Source organism: Rhipicephalus sanguineus, chromosome 10, assembly GCF_013339695.2.
Source record: "Rhipicephalus sanguineus isolate Rsan-2018 chromosome 10, BIME_Rsan_1.4, whole genome shotgun sequence".
In the NCBI taxonomy this organism is placed as follows: domain Eukaryota; kingdom Metazoa; phylum Arthropoda; class Arachnida; order Ixodida; family Ixodidae; genus Rhipicephalus; species Rhipicephalus sanguineus.
This window is the reverse complement of record NC_051185.1, coordinates 41,453,197-41,479,539: the sequence shown is the minus strand read 5'-3', so window position 1 is coordinate 41,479,539 and position 26,343 is coordinate 41,453,197. Positions and strand designations below refer to the sequence as shown.

Genomic DNA, 26,343 nt, shown 5'->3' with positions numbered 1-26,343 from the left:
CGTAGTTTCGGTTTTCAACGCTCGGAATTTTCCCGATTTGTACGTTTATTTGGTTTTGGGCGTCACTCCTTGAGCGGTGAAGCCGAAGGCTGTGCTTGCGAGGGCGTGTGCGATGTGTCGACCTCCGTGCGACGTTGTTTCGACCTCGACGGACTGCTCGAGATCGCAATGATCTCCGTCGAAATGAATCCTTCGCGGCAATTAGTAGGAGCGCCGATCTACGCCGCCGCTGCGTTGTTTCGCGCAGCTTACCGGAGGAGCTAACCCGACTCTTTCGTGGTTGACTCATCGATTGGCGATTTGCGCGGATGCGATGAATCCCACCACGATCGCTCTGAGTGTTCTCGTGCTGGCCGGTGAGTTAACCACACCTTCGTTCTAACGTTCCTGTAGAATACTCAAGCAGTCGCGTTTTTTTCTCATTCTCGTCTTTCCTTTTGCTCGTAGCGGTTTGCTCGGCGGACTCAGAGCGGCAACGGGATTGCTCTTCAAGCGGGTGCGCCGAAGAGGTTTGTTTTATTTTTTCGTTGTCGATTAATCGCTTCGATTTTGCACTGTTTTCGATCACTTTCGAACTCGTGTGTCTGTGAGTACGCACTGTACACCTCTATCAATATACGTATACATGCAAAAGCATCGATCAGCTGGTCAACAGTCGCACGTCCTTGGGAATGCGAGGATTTCCTTTACATTCTGGCGATGTAAAAACTTAATGTCGGTTTGTCGCCAAAACGAAAAAGGAAAAAAATGTGAAAAGCGCATTAAGCTGAAACATGGCTAGAATCGTGCGATCGGCGCTTTAGTGTACTATTTCGTATGACGTGCGCATCGCTATCTACTGCGGAGATACCGACCGATAACGTAGTGACGTAGTCGAATTACGAGCGCGATCTTCATAGTGTCGTGTCCGATAACTAGAGTACTCTGTGTATACGTAACACCTCTGTGCAAAATGTTGAACGCGACGAAAGACCGCGCCGGCTGACTACACTGGCTCAAGTGTTAAAGTAATCACTTGGTAACAAAGATCGACCTAGTAGCCAACGAAAATAGTTTGCATCGATCGCTGACGCGTGTTCTTACCCAACTAGTTCGTTAGGTTAATGGATGTTGACTGAACGCGTAATGTTTAATTCACAGCCACGACGGGTACGCGTGACACGTAGCTATGTATCGACAGCTGCCGGCGTAAATTATTTTAACTTTGCCAGTGTGTCGTCTATTTTTGGCGCACGCGCACTTGTGAATGCAGCGAATAAATATGTACACGCGTGTTCGGTAGTGATAGATCAACGGGAATATGGCATTTAGTAATTAAGTGTTGCGCGTAAGTTAATCTAATCAATTGTTCAATTTGCGTTTCAGAAACGTGTGCTGTCAGCTGGTGAGCAAGGTATGGCGATCGTTCTTTCTGAAATGATGTTGTTTGAGTGGGTTCATTGATGTTTGGCTTAGTGTTTGAATAACATCATCAGTCACAAACATATGCAACAGCCCTGACAGTACAGCACGTATCTATATATCTATGTCTGTTCTAATGTTATGAAATAGGTGGCTGATGTTCTCTTGTGGAAGCCATACCCATTCATAAATAGCTCTTTAAAGTACACCGCAGTCTCTAATCACCAATATACAAATTAACTACTCCCAAGCAGACACCATCAAACTACAAGACAACGTGGTGTGGGAGCTTTTGAGATGCAATTGCCAGGAGGCTTTTTTTTTCTCTTTGTGTTAATTCCAGTTGATCAAACCCTACCTCATGGAAAGAATGACCTTTTTGTGCTTTAAAAGGGTGATTTAGGTCTCGTTTTTATCTTCTATGTTTCAACAATTACTGATCAACTTTCACGTAGAATATAGCGTCTTGTTGCCGCAACTGTTTGATGTAAGACTTGGCGTTCTTGTCTAGTCTTTAAAGTGCTAGAAAATGAAGAGTTGATTTTTGTTTATGGGGGAGATAGCTGATGTCAATGACGGCATTAGGATGAACTTGTTTTGTTGACTGTCGGCAGCTGTTTCAGAATGAGTGCCGCGTGTTGCTTGTTCCTTTCGGAACACGTAGCAACCTGTTTTTTTAAACAGCTGCTTTCTCCAGAAGAAAACAACTTTATGCTGACGTAGTCTTCGCAGCAGCTAACTTCCCCCACAAGTGAAATCTTTTTCTTTTTTTTTCTTCTGTAAGAACTAGGCAAGTATTAGTGCTAGGTTTAGAATAACAGAGAGCTGAGCTAGTTGGTAGGTATTCATGTTAAAAAGAGAGAGTGCATGCAAACGCGGACACGAGAGAGAAGTCAAGACGCCACAAATGCTGTTTGCACATCCTGTCTTTTTAACATGAATTAGGGCTAGGCGTCACATTAAACGATCAGTACACTGAAATGCAACCTTTATGCGAAATTTCAGGAAGAACACTACATCAATAAAACAATTATCTTTTTCTGTGATTTGAAGCTAAACATGTCTGTTCCTGCATTCCCTAAGCTGTACTATAGAATGTCCAATGTTTCTTGCATGGTTAGCATGTTTAACTAGTAATGAAGGTTTCAGGATGAAAACCCATATTTAAGGACCAATTTCGGTACTACGACCCAGATTTTTTAAAATAAAACGATTTTTTTTATCTCCACCAACCAGAGTACAATTCAAAAACGAAACTTGAGCCTTCCTTTACTTCTCTAACAACAAAATCTATCGTATGAAAATTGAGGACAGTAAGAGTTTTGGAAGAATAATTTTTGTGTGTAAACTGTTGTAGTGTTGGACTTCAGTATTCCTTTAAGCACAGTAAAGTTTTATAAAATCCCCTCTCCGCCCATGAGATTTTTGCGACTTTTTTTGCTCTTCTAATTAATGCCTGATGTATTATATATGCTGCACTGCTTTGATACCTGTAAATAATGATTTGTGCCTGGGAAATGTAAGGATAGCCTGCTAAGCGGTACTTTTGATAAGCTGGAGAGAGTTTTCACTGAATGATTTGCCAATTAATTAGCACAATATTGAAGCTGCAACTGAAATAACATTTACTTGTGTTGCCTGTGCAAGTAAACCCTCCAAGGCTGGAAATGAAACCAAACTACATTCTAATTGTTCTTGATGTGCAACGCTGAGCATTACAGGGTCAAAGTTCGTACGTTGGTACGTACAAAATTTAGTGCCAGCACTCTTTTTAAGGGCCCCTAAACCACCCAGAGGTCAAAATTTAGTTGTGATGTCGCAGTTGTGCATCATTCTTCAACAAACATGGAGCCATGAGAAATTTTTGAAACGGTGCCACAATAGCAGAGTTTCACGCGTTTGATGATCCAAAAGCGGCCCTCACACGCTTCGCTCCTTTCTTCGCTATGCTCCGTTCGTCGGCTTGTCTCTCCTCCTGGTCGAGTGCTCCTCTTCACAGTGTAAGGAGGAATAGCAGCAATCACACGTACCTGCGAGCAAACAGGCTCTTTTCGTTGTTGACATTATTAGGCGCAAGTGGTGATGTCACGGCCAACGCTGGGGATACTGAAAAGCCTAGAGAGGACGAGGGATTATATTTTTTACTTTGTGCAGCGCTCGCGGCTCATAATGCTGCCATGTTTGTCATTGTTGATCGTGATGGCATTCTGAACTCGATGCGCGTGTTTACTTGAAATGTTAAAAAATTATCGAAGGTGGTTTGGGGGCCCTTTAAACAGTTATTTTAATTTATAGAACCGTTTTTTTCTGTGCCGTACAGGATTGAACGCAGTGGACGGAGAGCGGGGCGTCACGCATCGTGCTCCCGCGTCGCCTCGGCAAGCTCACGACAGCCACCAACAGGACAGCAGCAGTCCTCTCCTGAAGGTCAACTTCTGGTTGACCCTGCTCATATCGGCGCTCGTGGCCGCGCTACTTTCCTGACCTTATTGTCACCTGTAATATATGTACACACTCACCGGTAGTATATTTACAAAGTACTAGTATTGATCCGTTAAAATAAATGACGTCCCTACTTATTCAGCACGGTCTCCTGTGACTTTTCTTGATGGTTTTTACTGTTGCTAATAACATGAAAAGTGTCAGCTCGGCCCACAGCCGTTGCTGTCTCAGCCAGAAAGAATTTGCATTGATGCCCTAACCAATGGCATTGGCTCATGTTAAAGAGACAGGGTGTGCAAATGCAGACACAAGAGAGAAGCCAAGACACCACAAACACCAGCGTTTTTGGTGTCTTGACTTCCCTCTTGTGTCCGCGTTTGCACGCCCCGTCCCCTTTAACATGAATACCTACCAACTACCTCAGCTCTCTGTCAGTCTAAGCTGTATTTGCTCATATCTGTGACGTTATGCACTTCTCGCACAGGTCAGGTACAGTAGACTCGTTAAACAAAACCTGAAGGCAGTGGTCTAGTGGTTATGGTGCTCGACTGCTGACCCGAAGGTCATGGGATCAAATCCCGGCCCCGGCGGCTGCATTTTCGATGGAGGCGAGAATCTCTGAGGCCCGTGTACTTAGACTGAGGTGCACGTTAAAGAACCCCGGGTGGTCGAAATTTCCGGAGCCTTCCACTACGCCGTCCCTAATAATCATATCGTGGTTTTGGGACATTAAACCACAGATATTATTATTATTATTATTATTGGAACCTGAAGGCACGCAGAAAAACATGGTCCGTTTAACGGGAGCTTCGTTTACTGTGAGATGAGCAGGGGTGCAGAATCCAAGTATAAAACCAATCATATTAGAGGCAGTTGTGCTGTTTAAGCAGTAGTTCTATTTAAGAGATTTCTGTTTGCCGAGAGTCTACTGCACACGATTTTCCCATACAGACACGTGTTAGTGTCTCTGGTTTTCAATCGAAAACTTCCTGCTACATTTCAGCAAAGATTTTAACATCAGTGCTCGGCCACACGCAATATTTTAAGTAGGGAGGACGAACTTGTATATATTATTATGCATAGTATTTATATTAGCAGTGTAATATCAATTGCAGTTAGAACTGACATAGGCGGAGAGTACGGGGGGGCTGGGGGGCTTGCCCCCCCCCCCGGACTGCCTCATGGGGGGCAGAGCCCCCTCTGGTTGCCGCCGGCCCAGGATATTTTTTAAGAGCTTGTCTTAGGTCCCCGTCCATTGACAACACACTGTTGGCCGTCCTGTCTGGCAGCTGTTCGACAAAGAAGATTCACGGTCACTGACCAAGTAAACAAGGAACCCGTATGCGGTTCCGAAACGTCAGATCGTCTAACCCGATTTGATTAGTGACTGTGAATCTTCTCATCCAATGCCTGACCAGACGAACTTTCGTCGAACTCTTGACCAAGCTATTTGACAGGTTTATGCCCGCTTCTTTTTCATTTCAGGCTTTTAAAGTTCGGCTCATGAGCCAGTGACAAGTCAAACATTCAGTGGAAAATGCCCCTCAAACGGATCTGTACGTGCATGCAGAATACGTTGATCAACAACTGAAGCGACTGCTTAAGCTATGACAAGTTAAAAAATTCACCGACGATTACGATACTGCCTAATGCAAATTCTGAGCGCAGCTTTGTGTTCGGGCAACGCCAACTGTGTTTGAAGTTTTGACTATCCGCAGTTGTAACATTCGTTACATATTGCCACAGAAACTGCCAGCGCTCGAGCTCTAGTGCTACGCACACTACTCTGTGCATTGCAGGCGGCGCGAACCAAGCGAAACGCTGACAGCCACGTTATGACAAGCGAAGCCAGCCGCAGTGCACGTGCCAGTCCTGCATGCGCACGAGCTCCGACCGAGGGGCCAGCGCGCGTGACGGAGGAAGAAAGCGAGGTTAGAGGCCTGTGGCTCGCGATATCGACAGACTCCGCGTTCTCTCTCTTTCGTCCTCATTCGGGCTATCGGTTACGCCGCCGACGCCACTGAACGCAGGAATGGACGCCTATGAGCTGCTCTCTAAAGGTCTTGAACCACGCGTAGAGACTGGTTTTGAGAACACAAAAATGCTACTGAGAGTACAAAGCAATCCCGACACAGTCAGTGAATGCTTTCGCACAAACTTACTCGCCATAAAAAACGGGTAATTTCTTGGTTGTCTACAATTGGGTACCCTTTGACACGCCTGCCTATAAAAGTGCCGAGAAAAGATGATACGCATTTTTGATTTATCAGTAAAGGGTTTTACTACAAGTTCGGCCACCAATTAGCAACTCAATTGCTCGTCCAGAAAACAACCTTTAGCGGAAAAATTCGTAACCGCAGCTTCGCACAAGCTGTAGTAGTAGCAAATGGTATTTGCTACCACCTGAGAATTACGGCTATCTTGAATTGAATTCACTGACATAATTAAAGCTTCCCGTGCCAGCGTTAGCCTACTCTCTCCTGTCTGGTGCATGTTTTAACAAAGGAAAGCCTGTTAATAAACAAAAAAATTCGGCAGATTCTGCGCATTGTGGGAATAGATCTTATGCGATGCAGTTGACGAGTAGCAGCCTATGCGGCCTTTTTCGCTTTGAGCCAAGAGTTACGAGGTGGATCGATTTCCTTGTGTAAATTAAAACTAAATCTGGAGTCTCACTTAACAGATCTTCATAATGATATCACGGTGTTGGCACCTAAGAGACTAAAGTTATATTAAATTCTTTAATTTAGAAGTTGGACTCCCTCTCTCTCTCTCATATATATATATATATATATATATAGAGAGAGAGAGAGAGAGAGAGAGGGGGGGGGGGGAGAAATGTGGAAGAGCAAGTCGGGCCCCCGCCCCCTCCGGTAAAATGAAAACTCGCCGCCTATGAGAACTGAAACCACCTAGCAGGAGTTCCTTGCACAAACGAATGGCAGGCACGTTAAGCCCCACAAACCAAACCAATATTCATCATTGTCAAATTGTGATGTGCTTACACGAAGGTGATGAGACTAGCGGAACAATGCTTCAATGCAATGCCAACAAACATGTTGACCAATTCTTTCAAATGTAAGTATGTATTCCTGTTTTGTTATAAATAGCCCATATTTCTGAATTGTTACAGAAGTCTTGAGCAGCATGAAACAATTACATGTTATGTGTAAAACACCTCGTGACTTAACTAACCATTGTAAATGAAAATCTACGTATTTACTAGTTTTCTCCCATTTTCATGAATGCATACGACTGACAATCTTCTGGTACGCAGCTATGAGGCACCGTTTTACTTTTTTTTAGTCTTTCATTTTCGGCTCGTCGTAACTTCAACCTGCATGCAAGTTTAAGGCACATTCTACTGCTCTAAGCGACTGCTGCTTCCCGTTAGCACAAGAGGAAAATGTGCTCCGAGGTCCAGGCTCTTTAAATATTTGCGTTAGGGCCGGACCAGGTATCCACGTTTTCAAAGTCTATATTTTAACTAGTGCGTCTTGTTGAAAAGACTGGCGCTGCCGTTAAGTCAGCTTTCGTAAAGTGCAAGGCTCCAGAACGGGAACGTACACATACGACGTCTTTTCTACAGACTTTGTATTCAATATACATCTACGCATTTATGTACACGGGTGCAACGAAGTGGCGAAAAGGGAAGTCCTAAATTTCCTTGACGCCTTGACGAAACTTTTCAGTGATGTAGTTCTTGGCGTCGGTGTGCTCGACGTCTGGCGTCTCCCCTTCCTCGGCGATGCGGTAGCTCCCCCCGTAGGAGCTCGCGTAGACGGCCCTCATCTTCGGCTCCACGTTGTCAACGCCCTTGGCCTTCAGGTCTCGTTCGACGATTATGCGCATCAACGGCGCCATCTTGAGATAGCGGGGCAGGACTTTGGGTACGGGGTCCACGACCGGGAGCGAGAGAAGTCGCGCCTCCTCGCTCCTGGGCACCAGCTTGTAGTCTGGCACCTGAGGCGACTCCAGCTGGGTCACACCTAGTCTCCTGCCCCGGAACACCGTTTGGGCCCAGACTTCGCCGTACTGGTTGGCGTCGTCCATGTACGGCACGACCTTGGTGATGACGTAGTACGAAGGCTCGGGGTACCGCTCGAACGAGGTCCGAGTGACGATGCGACCGACGCCGAAGTTCTTGAGGTTGCCCAGTAGCCAGAGCAAGTGCTTGCCGACGTACGGGGACGGGTAGCCGATGTACTTTATGCGAGGCATGGCGAACAGCGGCTGTTTTGTCTAGAAGCCACGGCCGTGTGAAGTCACGAAACGTGGAACTAGAGATTGAAAGCGCAGAACGAATTACTTGACCCCTCTCGGCGAGGATCAAGCACTGAAAGTACTGAAAGCACGCTCACAGCATGGAAGGCGCCATGTTTTTTTGGATAAGGTCGGATCTCGGATTGACTCGAAACAGCCGATGCCTGACGGCTACTCTTCCGACTTTTTTCTCAAATCTCAAAAGCTCCGTATTTATGACAGCTAAGCATGAAATACTTGAGGTTCACATTATTATTCTCTTAAAATACAAAGCTTTTCTAAACAGTTTTGAGGATACTTAGTTTCGGTTTCGGTCACAAAAGCGTTTTAACGCACGGACACATAACTGCGGTGTGCTCGATTTTTCGATCGGTGTCGCGAACACCAGGCACTGAATGAAAAATTAACGCTAGAACGCATCACTGCTCCTAGCACATCAAGCTTCAGCAATTAACGAGCGTGCGTTGTGAAATTAATTGTGGCACAAGCACGCATTAAACGCATCAACCGCGAAGTACAAATTCCGTCACGTTACGTATCCTGAAGCTTCAAAACAAAACAAAGAAAGCAATGTGATGCCAGAGTAAATGTTCCCAAAATGTCTCGCTGCAAGACTTTTCTTTTTGTACCAAGATGTGAAAAAACTTACACCCTCCTCCACCACAGTCTGATGCTGCAAAAGCAAACACATTTACAAACCACGCTAAGCAGGATTTCGGAACTACGGCAGGGTTCACGCGAGGCAGACACAGTGGCAGAGTGGTTGACTTGGCTGGATTTCCTCCGAATGCATGCACGCATGTACAACAATCCACTACTGAGCGTGAACTGGCATTGCTTCAATGATGTGTGGCATGTGCCGCTGACCACATCACGCTATTTTAATTAAAGTGTCTTTCAAAATAAAATTTCAGCTACAGTGCGCATGAATAGATTCTACTTCAGCCACGGTTAAAACGCATTTAGAATGCCCAAGTATGCATGTCAAAATTGAGCTTAACAAATACAGATCACTTCTGATCACACAAGATTTTTCGTGCACATGCATGTATTCCGGCAAAGTATCCCTGACAATCTATTGTTGCTAGTGCAACTAGTAATAGGTCATTCAGCGGGGTTACACAAAGACCCATCAAGAAAGTGGATGCAAGCATTTGATGGACCCCCCCGCAATAACAGCAATCGCAGGTGAACCAAGTTCACAACTGCTTACACGCGCGAGCCAAGGAACGACAACAGCGAGGTTTTTTTTAACAAAAGCTATTTATTAAACCTCCGCACCATGTGTGTCACATGAATGCCAGAATAATAACAATGCCACAAACGTAACAAACACACAAAAAACCTTCAATAAGTACCTAAACAGATGCCTCCTAAATCCGACAAAAAACACTTGTTCTGTGTTTCCGTTTAACGTTGGAATAGCTTTCAGTTATCACAGATTGCAGGAACGATAGCGTCCCGCATCAAACAGGCCTGTGTTGGGCGGGGCGGGGAATGACCACGTTTGTTTGACGGAGATCTTGTGACTTCTGGGAAAACTGCACTCTGTGTATTTAAAACTACCAAAGTGAATACATAACCATCTCTATAAATGCAATATTGCAAGGTTTTGTTTTGGCAACGATTCTTGGCAGTACGGTATGTGTCTAAATGGAGATCCTTCGGCACATTCACTACAATAGATATAAACGATACATTTCCGAATAATTAGGAGCTGTGCCCTTCTACCCCTGTGCAAAACGGCTGATAAGATAACCTAATTTTATATCGTGCAGGGCCGACCAAAACAAACGTGCGTTTAGCTACTGGCTAGGCGGTACTACCACAATGGAGTGTGTAAGTATATGAAGGCTGTCTTTTGTACACAGTTTACTAGTTTTTCTTTCTACAGCTCTCCTAACACTGCTAACTATAACTAATAACATTGGGCACCTTCAGGTAAGCCTAAATAAAGGAAACAACTGTGTGCAAAAATAACACACGTACACAGTAACATGGTGGACGAGAAAATGTGGGCTTTCGCTAATTTCATCATTCTGCTACCAGAAGTCGTGCATAGTGCAAAATTCGAAGTCGTTTCACCATTTTGGCAACGTCGGGACGTTTCGGGCATTGAAACGGGTAACAACATTTGGCGACTATGGTGGCACGTGTTGACGCAAATGCAAACCGCAAATGCCACAGTTATTGGCACGTCGTAGCACACAAGTTGAACAAAGCGTCAAAGGTACAACTATACGGCACATTCCAGTGTTCCGAAGCACGTCAAAAACCCTGTCCTATGTTAGGTTCTATTGTTCAACAGGCTCAGTTTGTTAAGGACCTTTCAGACTGTCGTACGTTCAACATACATTTGTTATCTGGCAACATAGATAAATACGTAATGTTTCTTCATCGTCAGCTTAAAAGGAGTCAACGTCTACGATGGTTTCCCTTCATTTTGGGCTCAATGAAACAAATTACAGTTTGTTCTATAAATCAACGTCTAAATAACAACTGTCACCAGCATTTGCTTAAAGGAGTCCTGACACAAAAATTTTCGCCCCGCGTTTTTTTGCTGCAATGTGTTGCTGGGGGCCTGTTAGTCATAACACGGCACATCGTTTGCTGCAGCGCGCGACAGATAATTAATTACAAGTTCCTCATTACCGACACAGCCTCAGTTTCGGTTTGACAGAGCTCCAAAAACGGCAAGCCGCCGGGTGCAACTATCACCACCTAGCGAGTGAAACGCTCGGTCACGTGAGCACACAGAACAGTGACGCATTTCCGCGCGGTCTGTCGTCGTCGGGCTCATCGTCGTCTGATGGCGACGATTTTCTTGCGGCGGGGATCGAAGGAATTTTCGACGTGGCGAATCACTTCATGCATCTGACCCGCTGGCGAGGAGCGATTCGTCGGGAAGCGCGTCAAAACAGAAATGGCGGCTACGACGTCATCGTAACTTGTACCGGCTGCAACGGTTACGTAGGGGAAGTAGGGGGGTCACCTCGGGTCACCTCCGAGGGTGTCAATGCACTAGGTGCGGCCTATAATGCTGGATCGCGCTCGCGAACTTCAAAATTCATATAAAATACCTTCCAAGCTTTATTCGCTGCCGATATTTTGCAGATGGTACACGCACGTACACGGGAATCGATCCAGCAGGCTATCTCGGCCGCGAAATTTTGTGTCAGTACCCCTTTAAACTCGCAGCATATGTGTTAACTAGTCAACATACCAAGTGAGTGTTTTCTGTCATCATGACCTGGACTGTACATACATCCGTAAGCAGTCAACTGATGCAGCACAAACGATATATAACCTGGGAAATTCATGAAACGAGTTATACTGGGCGGATTTATTGCTGTGAAAATTATGATAGGAAAGCTAACTTCCATGGACACGGTCGTCACCGCTGCTATCATAAGATCATTGCTGTCTGCTCACAGCAACGAATGAGTTAAAAGGTCACTTCCATGGAATCAATTCCACTTATACAAATGCTATGGCAAAAAACACTCCTCTTGATATAAAACTCTCAAACTGTATTCTAAAGCATTCAAAAACGTTTGTGCAGTGCAAATGACGGTAGCAAAAACAAAAACAGGGTTCACATAATGCAACCAGCAGTAGCAGTTAAAGCACAAGACCCAGACAGAAAAGTTAACATATATATGTCGCGAATACAAGAAAAAGATACATGAGGAACTCAAAACAAACAAAGCAGGTTTGATAATGTTTGATAACTTAGCAAACTGAGGACCACAGAGGATGACTAGAAGGCCAACTCTGAGTAAAAGACCACAAATATTGCACGTCACCTAACTACCCGAATGCGTTGCAAGTTGCCCTTTGCAAGCAAGGATCCAGCACGAACTGAATTGAATCTTGTTCCAACATGGTCACACATAACGCGAAAGCATATTCATATCCAACATCAGTTATCAGCACACATGCATTCATTGCAAGCTGATAATGGCAAACACAATTTCTTTTCCTCGGTTATATAAACAGATCGTTACATCAAAGTACATTACATCGACGTTGAACTGTACTTCCACAGCTGTAGTGCGTGAGGTCGGAAGTTGCTTCAATAACTTCAAAAGAAACAAAAAGAAAAAATGTGTACATTAGCTATATGCGGGCTTCGATGGCCTCGAAATAGACTTTGAGCATACATGTAATGCTCTACTATTAATGCTAACGTCTCGACGCATGCACACTTCACGCATGCACAACGTGCATTCTGCATGTTCTAAGCTGTGTTGACCATATACCAGTCACAGCTTAGTAAGTGTGCGCAAAGGTGGCAGGTGTGAATGAGACAGCAATATTGGTATGCTGAAATTCTCCAAACGTTATCACAATACAGGTTTGTTTAAGCAACATTAATCTCTCTGCAATAGCTGCCATCAGAGCAACATGATGCAGTGTCATTCGGATATCAAAGCTACCTCAAGTGGGTGGTGAAAATAAGAAAATGTCCTTTCAGTACGTAATGTGATGAGCCATTTACGTAGATTTTCATCTTCATAAATATTGTGATCCCACATGCAAAAGTTTTCAGAGCTTGGGATTTCAGAAACAACAATATTTCTTGTTTTTGCTGCACATCTATCAACTTTCAAACTCAAAGGTGCAGCAAATACATCCCCGTATGAGATACTGCATTGTTGATCTTAATTTTAGGCAGAATGGCAAAAGCATGAGGAAATGTATGTCCTTCACAAAGATTGTGTGCCTAATACCTTTGCTGTCACCTATAGTCTCATTAATTTACATGTTTCAGTGCTTTACACCTTGGACTATCAAGAAGCAATACACATATTCAACCTGAATAGAGTGTGAAACACCCAGAAATATGTAAGAAATTTAACGCTTTCACTAAGCTGCACAGACTACTGCCTATTGTTTAGTTAAGAGCTGTCGTCTCAAAGCACGAAGTACTAGCACACATTTGCAGAGGTTACTGCCTTGCACCAAAAATTTTCCATGTCTCTACTAAGTTTACAACTTGTACGAAAGCTTGCTGTTTACGACGAAGCAACGGCAGATATTACGCGCAGTCATACACAATCAGCAACACGCGTCTAAAGCACATCATCCAGCGCTGTTCAAGAATTCATCACCGCCTCAACGTTAAGGACTCCAAACAAGTACACAATCCAAGCACAACATAACGAATTCCTACTTGCAGTACAGAACTCTATGAATATTTGCACTCCATCACTAACTCAGTCTCCATGCTTCAGCAGTTGAAATTACTTCATTGGCAAGTTCAGCACGTATAAAAATGTGCACAAAACGTATTCAATGTTGGCTGGTGTTCTTTTGTAGTCGTTACAAAAGCACGAAGTACAGGCAGCTGCAAACGGTTATTGAATGTAGGTACCGCAAGTTCTAATTTTAGCTTTTTAAGGTATCACTTCCTAATAAAATGAATTTAATTTAATGCATCATTTAACAAAGGTCGCAAGGGCACACATTGAAAGATTAAATATTAGGCTATGCGCTCAGGTTTCATGAAAATTACTTTTTCACGTGGCGTACCATATCCCATAAGCTTTTGCAGCCAACTGTACGTGCGTGCAATGAGCGTACGGATGTCTTTAAGCCAAAACTGCACAAGATTGTTTTACTAAAACGTGGTGGGAGGGGAGAAAAAGGCACTGTGCTCAAGTGAACTCAGGATGGGAAATTAAAAAGAAAAAGAAATACACACATTAAACACAAAGTGAGTGGCGAGCGAGTTTTGGTACGTGCAGTGCAGTGCAAAAAGTTGAATTCCCAGGCACAATCACAAGCTATCTAGCGTGACTAATGTTCCTAAAAGCATGAACTAGCAGATTCTGAAGTGGCACAGAGTTGGGAAGTACTACAGCGTCCCAGACGTTTAAGAACGCTGCACGAAGTTGACCGTGCAGCACTTCAGTGCGTCATGGCCATAAGAAGCGGCAAGACAGGCAACAGTAAGCACACATGCTAGACTTCAGTGCAAGTGTCCTCTGCTTCTCCACTGATTTCAAATATACATTTTCATCACTTTTTTAAAATCGCTTCAAAATCACTCCACCTATTCAAGAAGAATCACTTCACAGATATTTTTCTTTCTATAAAAAAGAATTGCACAATGGAGAACATGTGCACAAGTATGAAAGCGTCATCTGTAAAGAACTTTCCATTTTTTATTTTGTGCTGCCAGGACCACACATGCATCGTGGAATTAGATAAACAACAACAGATAAAAAAGCTAAGGAACTCATTAGTATATGCCTGCGTCCGATAAGGCATCACAAATAACAAATACATATGCAGTCATGAAATTAGTCGTGAAGACTGCGTGCATTGGTGTTCCCACTGGAGATTGTCTGCTCGTGCTCACTAATGCCAATCTCGCCACTTCTTACTGTTGTAAGACGCTGATATTCCGTGCGGTTGATGATCGCGAGGTATTATAAGAAAGCTGGGAGGCCATACGTGCTGACCATGACACGTCGGACTGTTGTACGAGAGGGCAGAGACATGTGGAGACTATCTACAGCTCCTAGGCTGTCGTCATCAAACGCAGCGCCTGGCCTGAAACTCTGGTCCAAGCAGAGACAGCAGAAAAGAACTTCAACAGCACAGACACACTCAGCTTCTTCCATCAGTCGACTGAACATAAACATAAGGCCATCATCATAAAGAGCGCACCACACGGTGACCAGTCGAACCATTATACCGCAACCTTAACGGCATGACCGTTACTAAATTGAAAGTCGTGGTCGTAGGTGACTGCACCGCATGTCGAAGTGCCAGTGGGCAATGTTTCACTCTCGAGACTCATGCACTCGGCAGCTTCACACCTCACTTTATGGCACTATCACATTTTTCTTGCAGTCCTGCATCTCACTGACAAGGTGGCTTTTCCGCACGACTTAGTTGTCTAGTGGCTGAGCATGTGGCGATTTGAAGAGCGAAATGGGACGGGAGTGGCGGGAGGAAATGTAGTGTAAAGTTCTCCGCACTTCTAAATATAACACGATGCACAGTCGTGCTTAATATAACTTGCAAAACTGGAACGCATGGCCTCAAGAGCTAAAAGATCACCCATGAGTTCCACCTAGCCTTTATTTCCACAGCTATAGGCTGTTCTTCACTTGGGTAAAATCCCAAATAAGAAAATCTCATCTATTTGTGGAAATCAGGGCAATTTATAGCCATGCACAACCTTTGAGCTCGTGAGGCAACGCGCTCTCACGTTGCAGGTCATACTGAGCGCGACTGTACATTCCTCAGCTAGGCGCCCCAGAAAAACAGAGAATAACTCCCACTACATCCTCGATGTGTTCTTGAAGTGTGGTGGACACTGCACAGACATGCCTGACTGGAATATTTCAGGAGGTGAAAAATAGCGTCTGTTTGTTTGATTATTTTCCCAGCACGAACAGCTCCAACCCACTATACAAAATAGGGAGGGGCGAAGCACGTAGGGAAGGGTGTTTCAGCTCCACTAACATGAAACCTGGGCAGGGGCAAAGCATGCAGTGTGCGCCTGTGTTTCCCACAGCAAAATTGCTGCTAATGGGCAATGAGAGACAGAAGAAGAAAAAGAATAAGAAGAATTAATTCGCCACATTGTTTTGAGAGAGATTTCTTTGATGAGTGCCAAGCCTGAAACCGGGCATGTAGGAAAGGGTGTTTCAGCTCCACTAACGTCGTCGGAAAACTGCGTCGGAATGAAGCTTACCCTAAGGTGCTTCTTCTTCTTCTTCTGTCTCTCATTGCCCAATTAGCAGTGATTTTGCCGTAAGTTATCTTCGTGTTACACACTGCAACATGCTACGAAGTATGCTTTACAGGAGAAAACTTGGTATTTGAAACCAATTTTGAGACGGAATTTAACAAATTTCTGCAATTGAATCCTGATACGTCATCGGCTATTTGTTGGGCTAGCTGCTGCCTTCTTCACGTTTAGTGGAACAATGGTAAGTAGTGGGATTTACCCAATTTTTGTGGGTAAGTCCCACAAAAATTGCCCCTAAAAGCCACACGCCTGTTAAAGAAGCAAAAACAAATCAAGCTCAGCCATGTCAATAAAGACAAAGTCACAGTTGCAAGTCAGCACGTTCTGTACTTGTTGGTGTTAGTATTATTATTTGTTATTTCTGGTTTTTTTTTCATGACAAAAGAACTCTAAACACCACTGAAACTAACTTGCACCTAACACAAAAATAAATTTGCTATATCCGAAATTCGTTATAAACGTTTCTTCATGCGATAGTATTAGCAGCAAGACAAGTTTTCATGTACTACATTATATCCAATAATTCATTATACACATATGTGTCTGTTATATCTCGGTTCAGCTGTACGACTTCATCTGTGTCGACCTTTGCAGCGGTGACATTTTGACAAGATGGACAGACAGGATAACTGCCATTCGGGCATCTTGGTATAAGTTCATGATTACATAAGCGCTCGTGTTCTTTCTTCGTCTCCGTTCTAGTTGCACTTTTGTAATGATAAAAGATGGAAGGGTTAGGCATTGTATCTGCGATGGAGGGACGGGGAGGGGGGAGCTTTTTTTTTTTTCCCGTATAGAGCCCTTTAAGACTCATTGATGTGCCCTGCCATTAGACACCTAAGCTTCTTAAAGAAAGCCACCTTCCCACTACTGTGACCCTACAACACAAACCTGCCAGCGATTGGCCCTGACCTAATCGGTACTCTCGGTCAAACATCGACTCTATTGCGACTGTCACGTGCTGCGCTACTGTCAGTCTCGCAGGAGCAACTGCAGTCATCTTCACTGGGCGGGGACTGCGTGGTCAGAGATTCGAGGTGGCCGGCCATGTCTTTCTCGAGCGCGCCGGTCTTGAGCATCTCCTCGCGCATCTGCGCCCGCGGCAGCGGAAGACACTGGTTCCGACGCAGCACCAGCGGAATGCTGCCCGTAGGGTGGAGGAGAAGATAGTAGATCACCTGCGCAAACAAATGCCGCGCGCATCCATTCGTGAAGTGAATCTGGAGTATCCAAAAGTCAAGTTTAGTACAGCTGACCCTTGCTCGTGAAGTTATCTTGAAACACCAACAAACAGAAAAGAATCTACAGTCGCTTACAACCTAAGAAAAAATGCAAGCTCCACCCACACCCGTGATTGTCCCACCCAGAGAAAATTTGCATAGACGTCCCATCCAATTCTCATTTCCGTGATGTCACGGATATTGCTCATATCCGCGACATCAAGCACTTCTCGCGCGATTCAGACGATGCACCCGTACAGACGCATGTTCATATCGCTACTTTTAAAGTTGAAAACTTGAATGTCCTGGTAAATTTCATCAGAGATTCTGATCGCACTGATTAACAAAAGGTTATATTTCAGGTAGGAATGACGAACCTTTAGTTTTCTATATGCGTGGTATTTACATTAGCACAGAAGGAGTACTTATGTCTCGAAAGGAAACCAGCTTGCATGACTCTCTTACAGAGGTGGCTGACAAGCGCTCCGAAGCTTTGCGGGCGGAGCCTGTGTTTATTTTTACGTTGTAGCCGACTATAGCGTGTTTTCTGAACTTTGCACTGTTCCTCGTGATTAGCAATGTCAGCGGGATCCAACTTCAGTTATGCTATACCAACACACCCAGCCTTCTACCTTATCATATGCACACACTTACCATGAAGGTGATGCCAAGGAAAAAGCAGAGGGTACCACCGAGCACCGCAGGAACCTTGTACCAGATGTCCGAGGGACTGTATGCATAGAAGACGCCCAGCAGGATGGTGTTCTCAAGAAAAGTGCCCACGTAGAAGGCAGACATGCGAAACCTAGTCGGTGTGTCCACCGGGTTCAGGTAGCAGAAGATGAACACCACACCGAGCACCAGGTTGTACACCAGCTCCTCCACCCTGCAATTGAGGAAAGGAACAAAAGCTTCTGCACCCTTGGCTGCGAGGGACACCACAATATATAGCTACTGCAGACAGATGCTGAATCACAACAGAATTCTTGCTGCACAAACAAACGAAATAGTATGTACCACTGACCCGCAAACACACTCATGAGTCGACTCACTAAGGCTCACTCAGACTCGGATCGAGTCATGAAGTTTGAGTGAGTCCGGAGGAGTAATATTATGGTGAGCTTAAGTCCAAATCAGCCCAGTTGAGAAAAATTTTAGTGAGTCTGAGTCCGAGTGAGCCCTAAGCGCAAAATACATTTACCGAGTGAGTCGCCACTTCTTTTGCCGTCCTATACCACTAATTCAGTAGGCCAGTGCAGTGGGCATAACATGCACCCAGAAGCATACCGTAAGCATCAGCCCGGCCAATATTGTTTGAGCATCCCGGACAATGGCTCGTTGTGATATACACACTGTTATCACGATCCAGTGAGATACGGTGACATTCGAAAACACCAGTGTCAACAGGACAATAACTGGTGCTCTCTAGTAGTGGCTCGTAGAAAATAAACAGCAAAAAGTGAAACTTTTACTTCAGACGTTCACAGCCCAGGCTGGAAATGCAGGTTTCACAAAAGTTCGGGCCACACATGTACAGGGTCAACCACATCCGCGGTGAACACCTGATCAGTATTCAAGCCGGTAAAACTTGAACGTTTATTCTACTTCGCAAGCGAAATGTCTGTTAAATGACATGGTAACGCTAAACAAGATAATCATTTCCCTAATTATGTATGTAACATCAGCTTCTATGAGGTTTTGAATACTAATGAGGTGTTTATCTCGGATGCAGACAAACATGTACAAGCATGGCCAAGGCGGCAGCTGCCCTAACCTGTTCTCATAAAACTGCGTCTTCATCGAGATGATCCAGGCGGACATGATGAGCCAGCGGAGGCCGCAGACGAGGAACATGTAAAGCGGGAACAGCGAGGCAAACAGCCCCAGGGCCAGCACCCTGGGCACGATGACGAAGAGGCGCCAGAGAAAGTAGACGGCCGCGCCACGCCACCGCATGTTGGCCTTGTCCTCGATGACCAGCCGCAGCGACTTGTTGTACGAGGCCAGGGACCAGGCCACCGACACCAGGGACGTCACGATGGACACATTCTGCGCCACCACTGATGGAGAGAGAGAGGTCGACAGTTTATGAGGAATGTGAGACACCCGTACTCGATTACAGCTCGAGAAAAAAAAATCTCGGCTCCGCCTACAGAACTGCCGGCACGGCACCCCTGCCCTTCGCCTGTGAAAGGCAGTCGTGCTAGCTGGTTCCCACTCGAACTGGAAGTACTTTTTCTCGGCTAATGTAGATTCTATGCATATAAAGAGTTAAAGGTTCGTCGCTACTACCCAGAACATTACGTTCCGCTGTGCAGTGATGTCCGAGTCCCTGACAACATTTACGAGGACGTTGAAGTTACAGACCTAAAACCAGCGAAACAAACGTGTCTGTATTGGAAAGTCAACTATCTGAAACACTTGAGCAGTGCTTGATGTCATGAAAATGAGTAAGCACTACTAGGTGGAGCCTTTATGCAAATTCTGTGTGGGAGGGACAGAGGTGGCTGTCAGTGGAGATGAAATTTTTTTCTGAGTATAGCGCAGAGGTCTGCAAAGTCTGCCACCTGTCCTACATGCACGCCATTTCGCTATTGAAGCACAGCATCAACAAGACGTGGATGCAAAGAAAGCCAACATACGTATTTGTTCCTATCGTCCGCATTAATCTTCACTGTACTTGAATGAATTCATGAGTGTCAATGAGTAAAATGTAGGGATGGGCGAATAGTGAATTTGAGGTTCGAAGCAAATCTGAAGCGAACAGTGATTTGGTCGAATAATTTCGAATTGAATAGTATTTACCGCATATTATTAAGAAAAATGAGCATTTTTGTCATGACCCTTGCACAATATTTTTAAGGACTGGAACTAGGTATGAGTGAATGTCCCTTTTTGGTTTGAAATTAAGTGTTCTTGAATAGTATCAAGATTTGAATAGCAGTAGGGTTATAAGTGGTGCAATACGTTACAATTTAAAAATTACTATACTTAGCGCACATAAGCCCATATAACACGCTTTTAAACTTTAAAAAATATGTACATTTAACCTTGAAGTGTGGCTTCGCGGCAGTGCAGATTTCCCCTGGATGGGTTGTTTCACGACACAGCAACTAAACGTTGCAGTGAAACCATCTTTACAGGGGGTTATGTGCGGTCAAATGTATACATGTATCGGTTCATTTCAAATGATTCGAAATGGGTGCAAGTTATAAGTGGTGCAATACGTTACAATTTAAAAATTACTATACTTAGCGCACATAAGCCCATATAACACGATTTTAAACTTAAAAAAAAATATGTACATTTAACCTTGAAGTGTGGCTTCGAGCCAGTGTAAATTTCCACTGGATGAGTTGTTTCACGGCACAGCAACTAGACGCTGCAGTGAAACCACCTTTACAGAGGATTATGTGCGGTCAAATGTATACATATATTCGTTCATTTCGAATACTTCGAATAATCTAAATTCGTATCGAAGCGAATTCGAATACTGTAATATTCGTTCGAATATTCGAAACGCTCGAATATTCGCCCATCCCTAGTAACATGTTGTTTTAAGCTAGCCCAACGACACACATGGATTTCAACGAAACACCAGAAAGAATGACAATGCAAAATGACAAATCATTCAACAATTTCATTAGTTGTGTTCTGGGCAAAAACGCACACACTGCATGTCATACATAGAAAGCAATGCTATGAAGGGTTGAAATACTTCTTTTGCAGCTTGCATTTGTGATCATGAAGTGTGTGCCACATTTAAACAATAATATGGGTGTCTCGTAATAATGAAGTTAACAAGTCTCATATTTTTATATAACAAGATATGATGTGTTTGTCATGTGGAATGTGTTGCAGGTCTGAATCAATGAATGAGTAGAGCGGCGCATTTCTATGACATGTGGGTGCTGCGCACTGCTTGCGCTTGTGACCAAAACATGATGTGCTGGATACTGAAAGAGTACAGGCGTACAAATAATACATGATTTGACATAATTTTACATACATATATCAAGCTACAGTTGTCATTAGTGAGTGACCAGTTATTTCGTAAAAGAACATTGCAGATAAATAACTGCACTGAAAAAAATGTGCAGAGTATGCAAAACGTACAGAGTCATGCTTCCCGACATCCTGATTTATAACCTGATCCAGATACATCACAATAGGGAGCTTGCATAATAAAATGTTCTGTGTCTGTGTTATTACACGTTATATATCATACTGCATTATGCGAGATAAATGTTTTGCTTTATTTCCACGTCATGTATAGGCCTCCGCTAACCAATTTATGAAATATTACCACATTGCGTTATGTAGCAATATTGCACTACATTGCTACGTTCATTGGCCTGCATGTTGACTGCAGTTAGGAGGAGGAGAGGCTATATCAGACTATGTAGCATTTGGCCTCTGTTTCAGTTTCCGCAAGCAGTCAGGACAGATAAACTTCGATTCAATTCAACGAATCCCGCATCTAGGGGGAGCTCACTGACTTGTCCAGAAGTCTTCCTCCTGGTGTGGGTAGTCCCTGGCCAGAATGCAGATCTGCAGAATCAGCTGCGGAGTGGCCTCCATGAAGCACTCAAAGAGCCGCAGCATGCTGGCGTCGACGTCTTCCTCCGCGCTCCGTCTGTAGAACTCCCGCTGCTCCGACTTGCTGCGGGCGCTCTTAAGGCCATAGATGAGAGCGTCCACATACCTGCACCCACACATCAACTTCACCCGTGTTGCCTGAACTGTGAACGTTGTTGTGTCTGAGACACTAGAACATCTACCCTGTCTATGTGTCATGACGGAAAACGCTGGCAGTGAAAGCTGTATTTTGTGCCCAGTGTGTGGACAGACAGTACCAACAACGGCGACGAGGGCTGTCACTAACCGTTTGAATAGTACTAGACTACATTCTAGACTTAAAGGAAACCACTGTGTTATGTGTTTACCGTACGTGTGCGTTGCTTCTTCCTGTCTTCATTACAAGTACTCTTTCCTTTCTCTTTCCTTTTTCCCCTGTGCACATTAGAAGGTCAGAGAATACTAGGTCAGGCCAACCTCTCTGCCTTCCTCTAATAAACTCACTCTTTCTCTCTCCCATGTTTTTCATGGTACAGTCATTCATGGTGGAGTATAAACGCGTGATGTAATACCTCAGCGGAAACACTTCATTTTGACATCTTTTGTGATTCTATACCGCTCCTTGGCGAAGACTTAATGACAATTAGAACAGCAAGTTAGTTAACAGTGTGAAATTTTGTCCGCCGCGGTGGTGTGGTTGTTACAGTGCTTGGCTGCTGACCTGAAGGTCGCGGGTTCGATCCCGGCTGCGGCAGTCGCATTTCGAAGGAGGTGAAATGCTAGAGACTTTCTAGCTTGGCAACAGAGGGAGGCAGAAAAGTTGACGAAATGCAGCAGTGGCAAGATGATGACTCCAAAAGGAGGGCACATCCCATCTCACTTAACATAGCACATAGCTAATCTTTCAGCGAAAGAAATGGTGCATTCAACACTATCTACGAAAGCATGTTAACTGAATCAACATTGCATTATTTTCAATGCAGATGTAGCACGACATTCAAAGCATTATTTGGCTATTCGTAATACAGCATATACCAACACCTTCACTTGATAAGCTGTGCCAATATGTAACAACACAACATGTAATTAAGCGGTGTTCTACGAACTGAAGCGACGTGTGATTATCAATATGTAACAACATAACATGTAATTAAGCAGCGTTCTACGAATTGAAGCGACGCGTGATAACAATCACCGGTATCTCTTGTGACAGCCCACCGTTATGCACATTAACCTACCAATATATGTTCCTCATTGTGTGTGAGATTGTGGTTGATGGCCTTGCAGATAGTGCCAAGTACAGCATTGCTCTGATGTTGACACTTCCAATAACGAGCGACAGAGATGAAGGTATGCTTTCAAGTACAAAGTTAGCTAGGTCACACAAAACTGATAAGGTAGGCTACTCTTTCTGCGTTATTACAAAAACAATGATTTCACGCGAAAGGAAACCACCTTTGAGAGGTACATTTGCTCGGTGAATGCCCGGCACGTGCATTCACCGAATTACCACGATCAAACGCTGTTCTGACTGATCGATATACGAACTTCAAGGTTTCGGCGGCGGTTTCCACTCACCTGACAACTTGTCCCAACTGTAGCAAGTGAAAAGCGGTTCTCACAAACCACTGCAACTTGGACGGGTGCTTGCCGTGCTGCTTGAGATCGAGTAGATACCACCTAAAGCTAAAGCCCATCATGATGGTCGCGGGCACCATGATAAAGGCCACCGTCAGGCCGAAATACCAGTAACTGCCGTCATTGTAGTGCCGGTAAGCGACCCAGATGTCCGAACCGGTGTCGAAGAGAAAGCTGCCCACCGAGCAAAGCACGCACAGACCGTCCAGAATGGTGTACTTGCGCTGCTTGAAAGCCGTACGCACTGATGGTCTGACCGCCTTGGGCGGCTCGCAGTTGCAATTGGAGCCGTTGGCAGGCGGGTCGGACGAAACAACGTCCTTCTTTTCCGAAGCTGACATCGCTCCGTGTTTCAGCGGTTATTGCCATTAGAACCGGCGACGATACACGCGAAACCGACCAGTTCTTCTTCAATCGTGCCGCTCACAAGCGCGGCGGAGCATCAGACCGCACATAATGACCCAGTGGCAAGCGCGGGCAAAGGCTCGGCGCTCTCAGCGGGTCATCTAACAACAACGCGACACTGTACACCGCACATCAGCAAGCACACACATCCTTTTCGTTCTCGGCTGAGCGTGACGTTTGACCGGAGCACTTTGTGACGTACACCCCAGGGATCCGCAAGCAACAGCCAGCAACAAAGCTATCCCCTCTCTCTCCAGTTGCTTTTTATAACACCGCTCTATCCACGCCTGTTGCGCTGTGGAGAGGTAGGCCCCCTTTTGTTCTCTTCACGCCTCAACGACAGTTGACTGATGGCCCAGGTACGACTCGTTCCGATCACATTGAGCTGCCAGCCCGAACCAGCCCGAACGACGGAATGCGAAGCGAGTGGCTGCTGCATCGACAAGGGCGACAACTTTTGATGCTTTTCTTCGTGCCAGTTTCTGTTTCGGTTTCTCCGCGTTCCGCATCTCTTTCCGGCTACCGTAGATACGTGCTGGGTGAGCGCGTGCGCGCTCCAGCGATAACGAGCCCCTCGCACTCCACGAACTACTGCTGCTACAGCTGCTAGGACAAGCTTTGGAATCCGACAAAACGCGTAGCCGTTTTTACGTCCTCATCGCTGCAACTCCCGACATCTGAGCCGGCGGCAGTCGAGGAGGGAAAGGAACTGGAGCAAAAGGTTGGCCTCCGACACCGGAAGTACACTCACCTTGCACTTCCTCGGCGAGAGATGACCGCTGGCTGGCTGACGCTCATATCGTGGCGGCTGCGAGGTAAACAAACCCGTTCGCTCGCGTCCGCACCACGCCGCCCAATTCTTTGATCGGGAGTGGTCGCCCCGACCGACGACCGGACCGGCGCGTCGCTATGCTGGCCGCGACGACGCCGAGCCCGCCGAACGGCGGTGCGTACTCGCCACCGGCCGCGGCTGCGAAGATGGACGGCTTCAGGACGATGGACGACGTAGTCGAAGTGGACGCGATCTCCGAGTCCCTCCCCTTCACGGGATGGGACAAACTAGTGCTCGTATTCTCCATGACGACCGCGATCGTCGACGTCTTCACCGACGCCTGGGTGGCGCACAAGTACTGGCAGCAAGGCGAGCGGGTCTACTTCGGCCTGACGCTCGCGTTCATTTTCGTGCCCTCGTGGGTCGTCACCTGGATCAGCCTCAGGTGGTGCCTCATCCAGAAGCGTCACCCCGAGTACGACGAGTACAGGCAGCGGACGAGGCTTGCCGTCACGCTTCACGTCTTTCAGCTCGCCGTTGTGTACAGGTATGTAGCTATCATAGAGGCAGTAATGTATACCTACTACGTGACAATTCGACACGCGCGTCTCCGGATTGTTGCGCTTATCACAACGCAGGGAGCACATGCGTTCGTTATCATCACACGCTTTGCACGCCTCGCAATCTAATCTACTCATTGTTTGGAGTCGAAAGTCTCATCAGTGTAAGTGATACTTGCAACGAATTAACATCTATTGATCTACAATACTGTACATTAAACAGTATATCAGACAAGATCCGAGAACATAATTTCGAAACATCTAACGATATATTTTGGAGTGAATAATTAACAGCCAACCAGCATGGGTTTTGACGCGGGATGTCAACGGGTATCACAATATGCCCACCTGCTTTGGTCTCGGTGTAGACACTGGTAAATAAGATGCAGTGACCTTCAATAGGTAGCAGTGAGCAAACCTGGAGATCATCACATGTGACCGTTCAGGGATCTCCAAGTTAGCTCACTGCCACTTGTTGTAGAATAATGGCAGGGTTTAGACATTACATCAGTGCCACAAGAATTCTCCGGCTTGCTAAGTTATTCGCGCGAAACTTGCATTTCTTTGTTCTTTCAATTAACAAGCATAAAATCTCAAGTGTAGCTCTCCGCATAGTTTTCATTCCGCTTGCTTCAGACACCTTTGTGAAATGGCTTTTGTCTCTGCTACTAGAGGCGCTGGAATGAACAGTGCATTCTTGTATTTTGTAATCTCTGCTTGCTTATATTCAAAACTATTTTGTACTTGTTTCTGATGAATAATTCCCCTACTCTATTCTTGCCAACATGTGGAGCTCCTCGTGTTCCTTGGTTGCCATAGCTTTGACAGCATTATATTACACTGTTTATGGCAGGAGTCTCAAACACACTTCAGCTATTGTGCTGCAGTAAGGAAAGCTATAGTCTTCCATAAAGGCCAGGTCAGTTAAGTTGGTTGGAGGGGAGTTGAACAAAATGTCGGCTAACGTTTGAGAACCTTTCCCATATCTCATATATGGGTCACTTCTGAAGGGCATGTGACATCAGGTTTTGAGAAACATACCGATACTGATCTCCAGGATTACTGAAACCTGGATGCCGATTCTGAAATATAGAGCTTTTGTTCCACAGTTATGTTTTAACACATGGTGACCACATGGGTGCGTCATGAAAGAAGCGCTTGAGACCAAGTCACGTCTGTGTAGCTCATGAACATACTTATTAAGAAAAAAGAAATATGGGATGGAGATCACCATGTGTGGGCCAGGCCTCTAGCGAGATGTCCGCGGGCTGCGTGTCTGAGACCCCTGGTCTG

The 26,343-nt window shown here is 45.3% G+C and overlaps 4 protein-coding genes across 5 annotated transcripts in view; 2 read left to right on the top strand and 2 right to left on the bottom strand.

Moving 5' to 3' along the window:
• The first annotated feature begins 42 nt into the window (after positions 1-42).
• On the top strand, positions 43-3,984 carry LOC119371767 (uncharacterized). Its single transcript, XM_037642227.2, has 4 exons — positions 43-356; positions 448-509; positions 1,366-1,393; positions 3,722-3,984. Exons 1-4 carry the CDS (start codon positions 314-316, stop codon positions 3,883-3,885), a joined length of 297 nt encoding a protein of 98 aa, XP_037498155.1. The 5' UTR covers positions 43-313; the 3' UTR covers positions 3,886-3,984.
• Positions 3,985-7,422: 3,438 nt separating this feature from the next.
• On the bottom strand, positions 7,423-8,242 carry LOC119371766 (uncharacterized). The gene has a single exon (XM_037642226.2). The coding sequence runs from the start codon at positions 8,062-8,064 to the stop codon at positions 7,501-7,503; it is 564 nt and encodes a 187-aa protein (XP_037498154.1). The 5' UTR covers positions 8,065-8,242; the 3' UTR covers positions 7,423-7,500.
• Positions 8,243-9,362: 1,120 nt separating this feature from the next.
• On the bottom strand, positions 9,363-24,095 carry LOC119371764 (XK-related protein 7). Its single transcript, XM_037642224.2, has 5 exons — positions 23,254-24,095; positions 21,597-21,802; positions 18,872-19,157; positions 17,752-17,983; positions 9,363-17,055 (listed from the first exon to the last, which is right to left on the bottom strand). Exons 1-5 carry the CDS (start codon positions 23,652-23,654, stop codon positions 16,807-16,809), a joined length of 1,374 nt encoding a protein of 457 aa, XP_037498152.1. The 5' UTR covers positions 23,655-24,095; the 3' UTR covers positions 9,363-16,806.
• A 27-nt stretch (positions 24,096-24,122) lies between these two features.
• Positions 24,123-26,343, top strand: part of LOC119371763 (XK-related protein 4) — a 49,053-nt gene continuing 46,832 nt past the window's right edge. For both annotated transcript variants that reach the window (XM_049419620.1, XM_037642223.2), the window contains exon 1: positions 24,123-25,037. In XM_049419620.1, the coding sequence (XP_049275577.1) occupies positions 24,628-25,037 (410 nt within the window). In that variant the 5' untranslated portion in view covers positions 24,123-24,627. The remainder of the gene's footprint in view (positions 25,038-26,343) is intronic.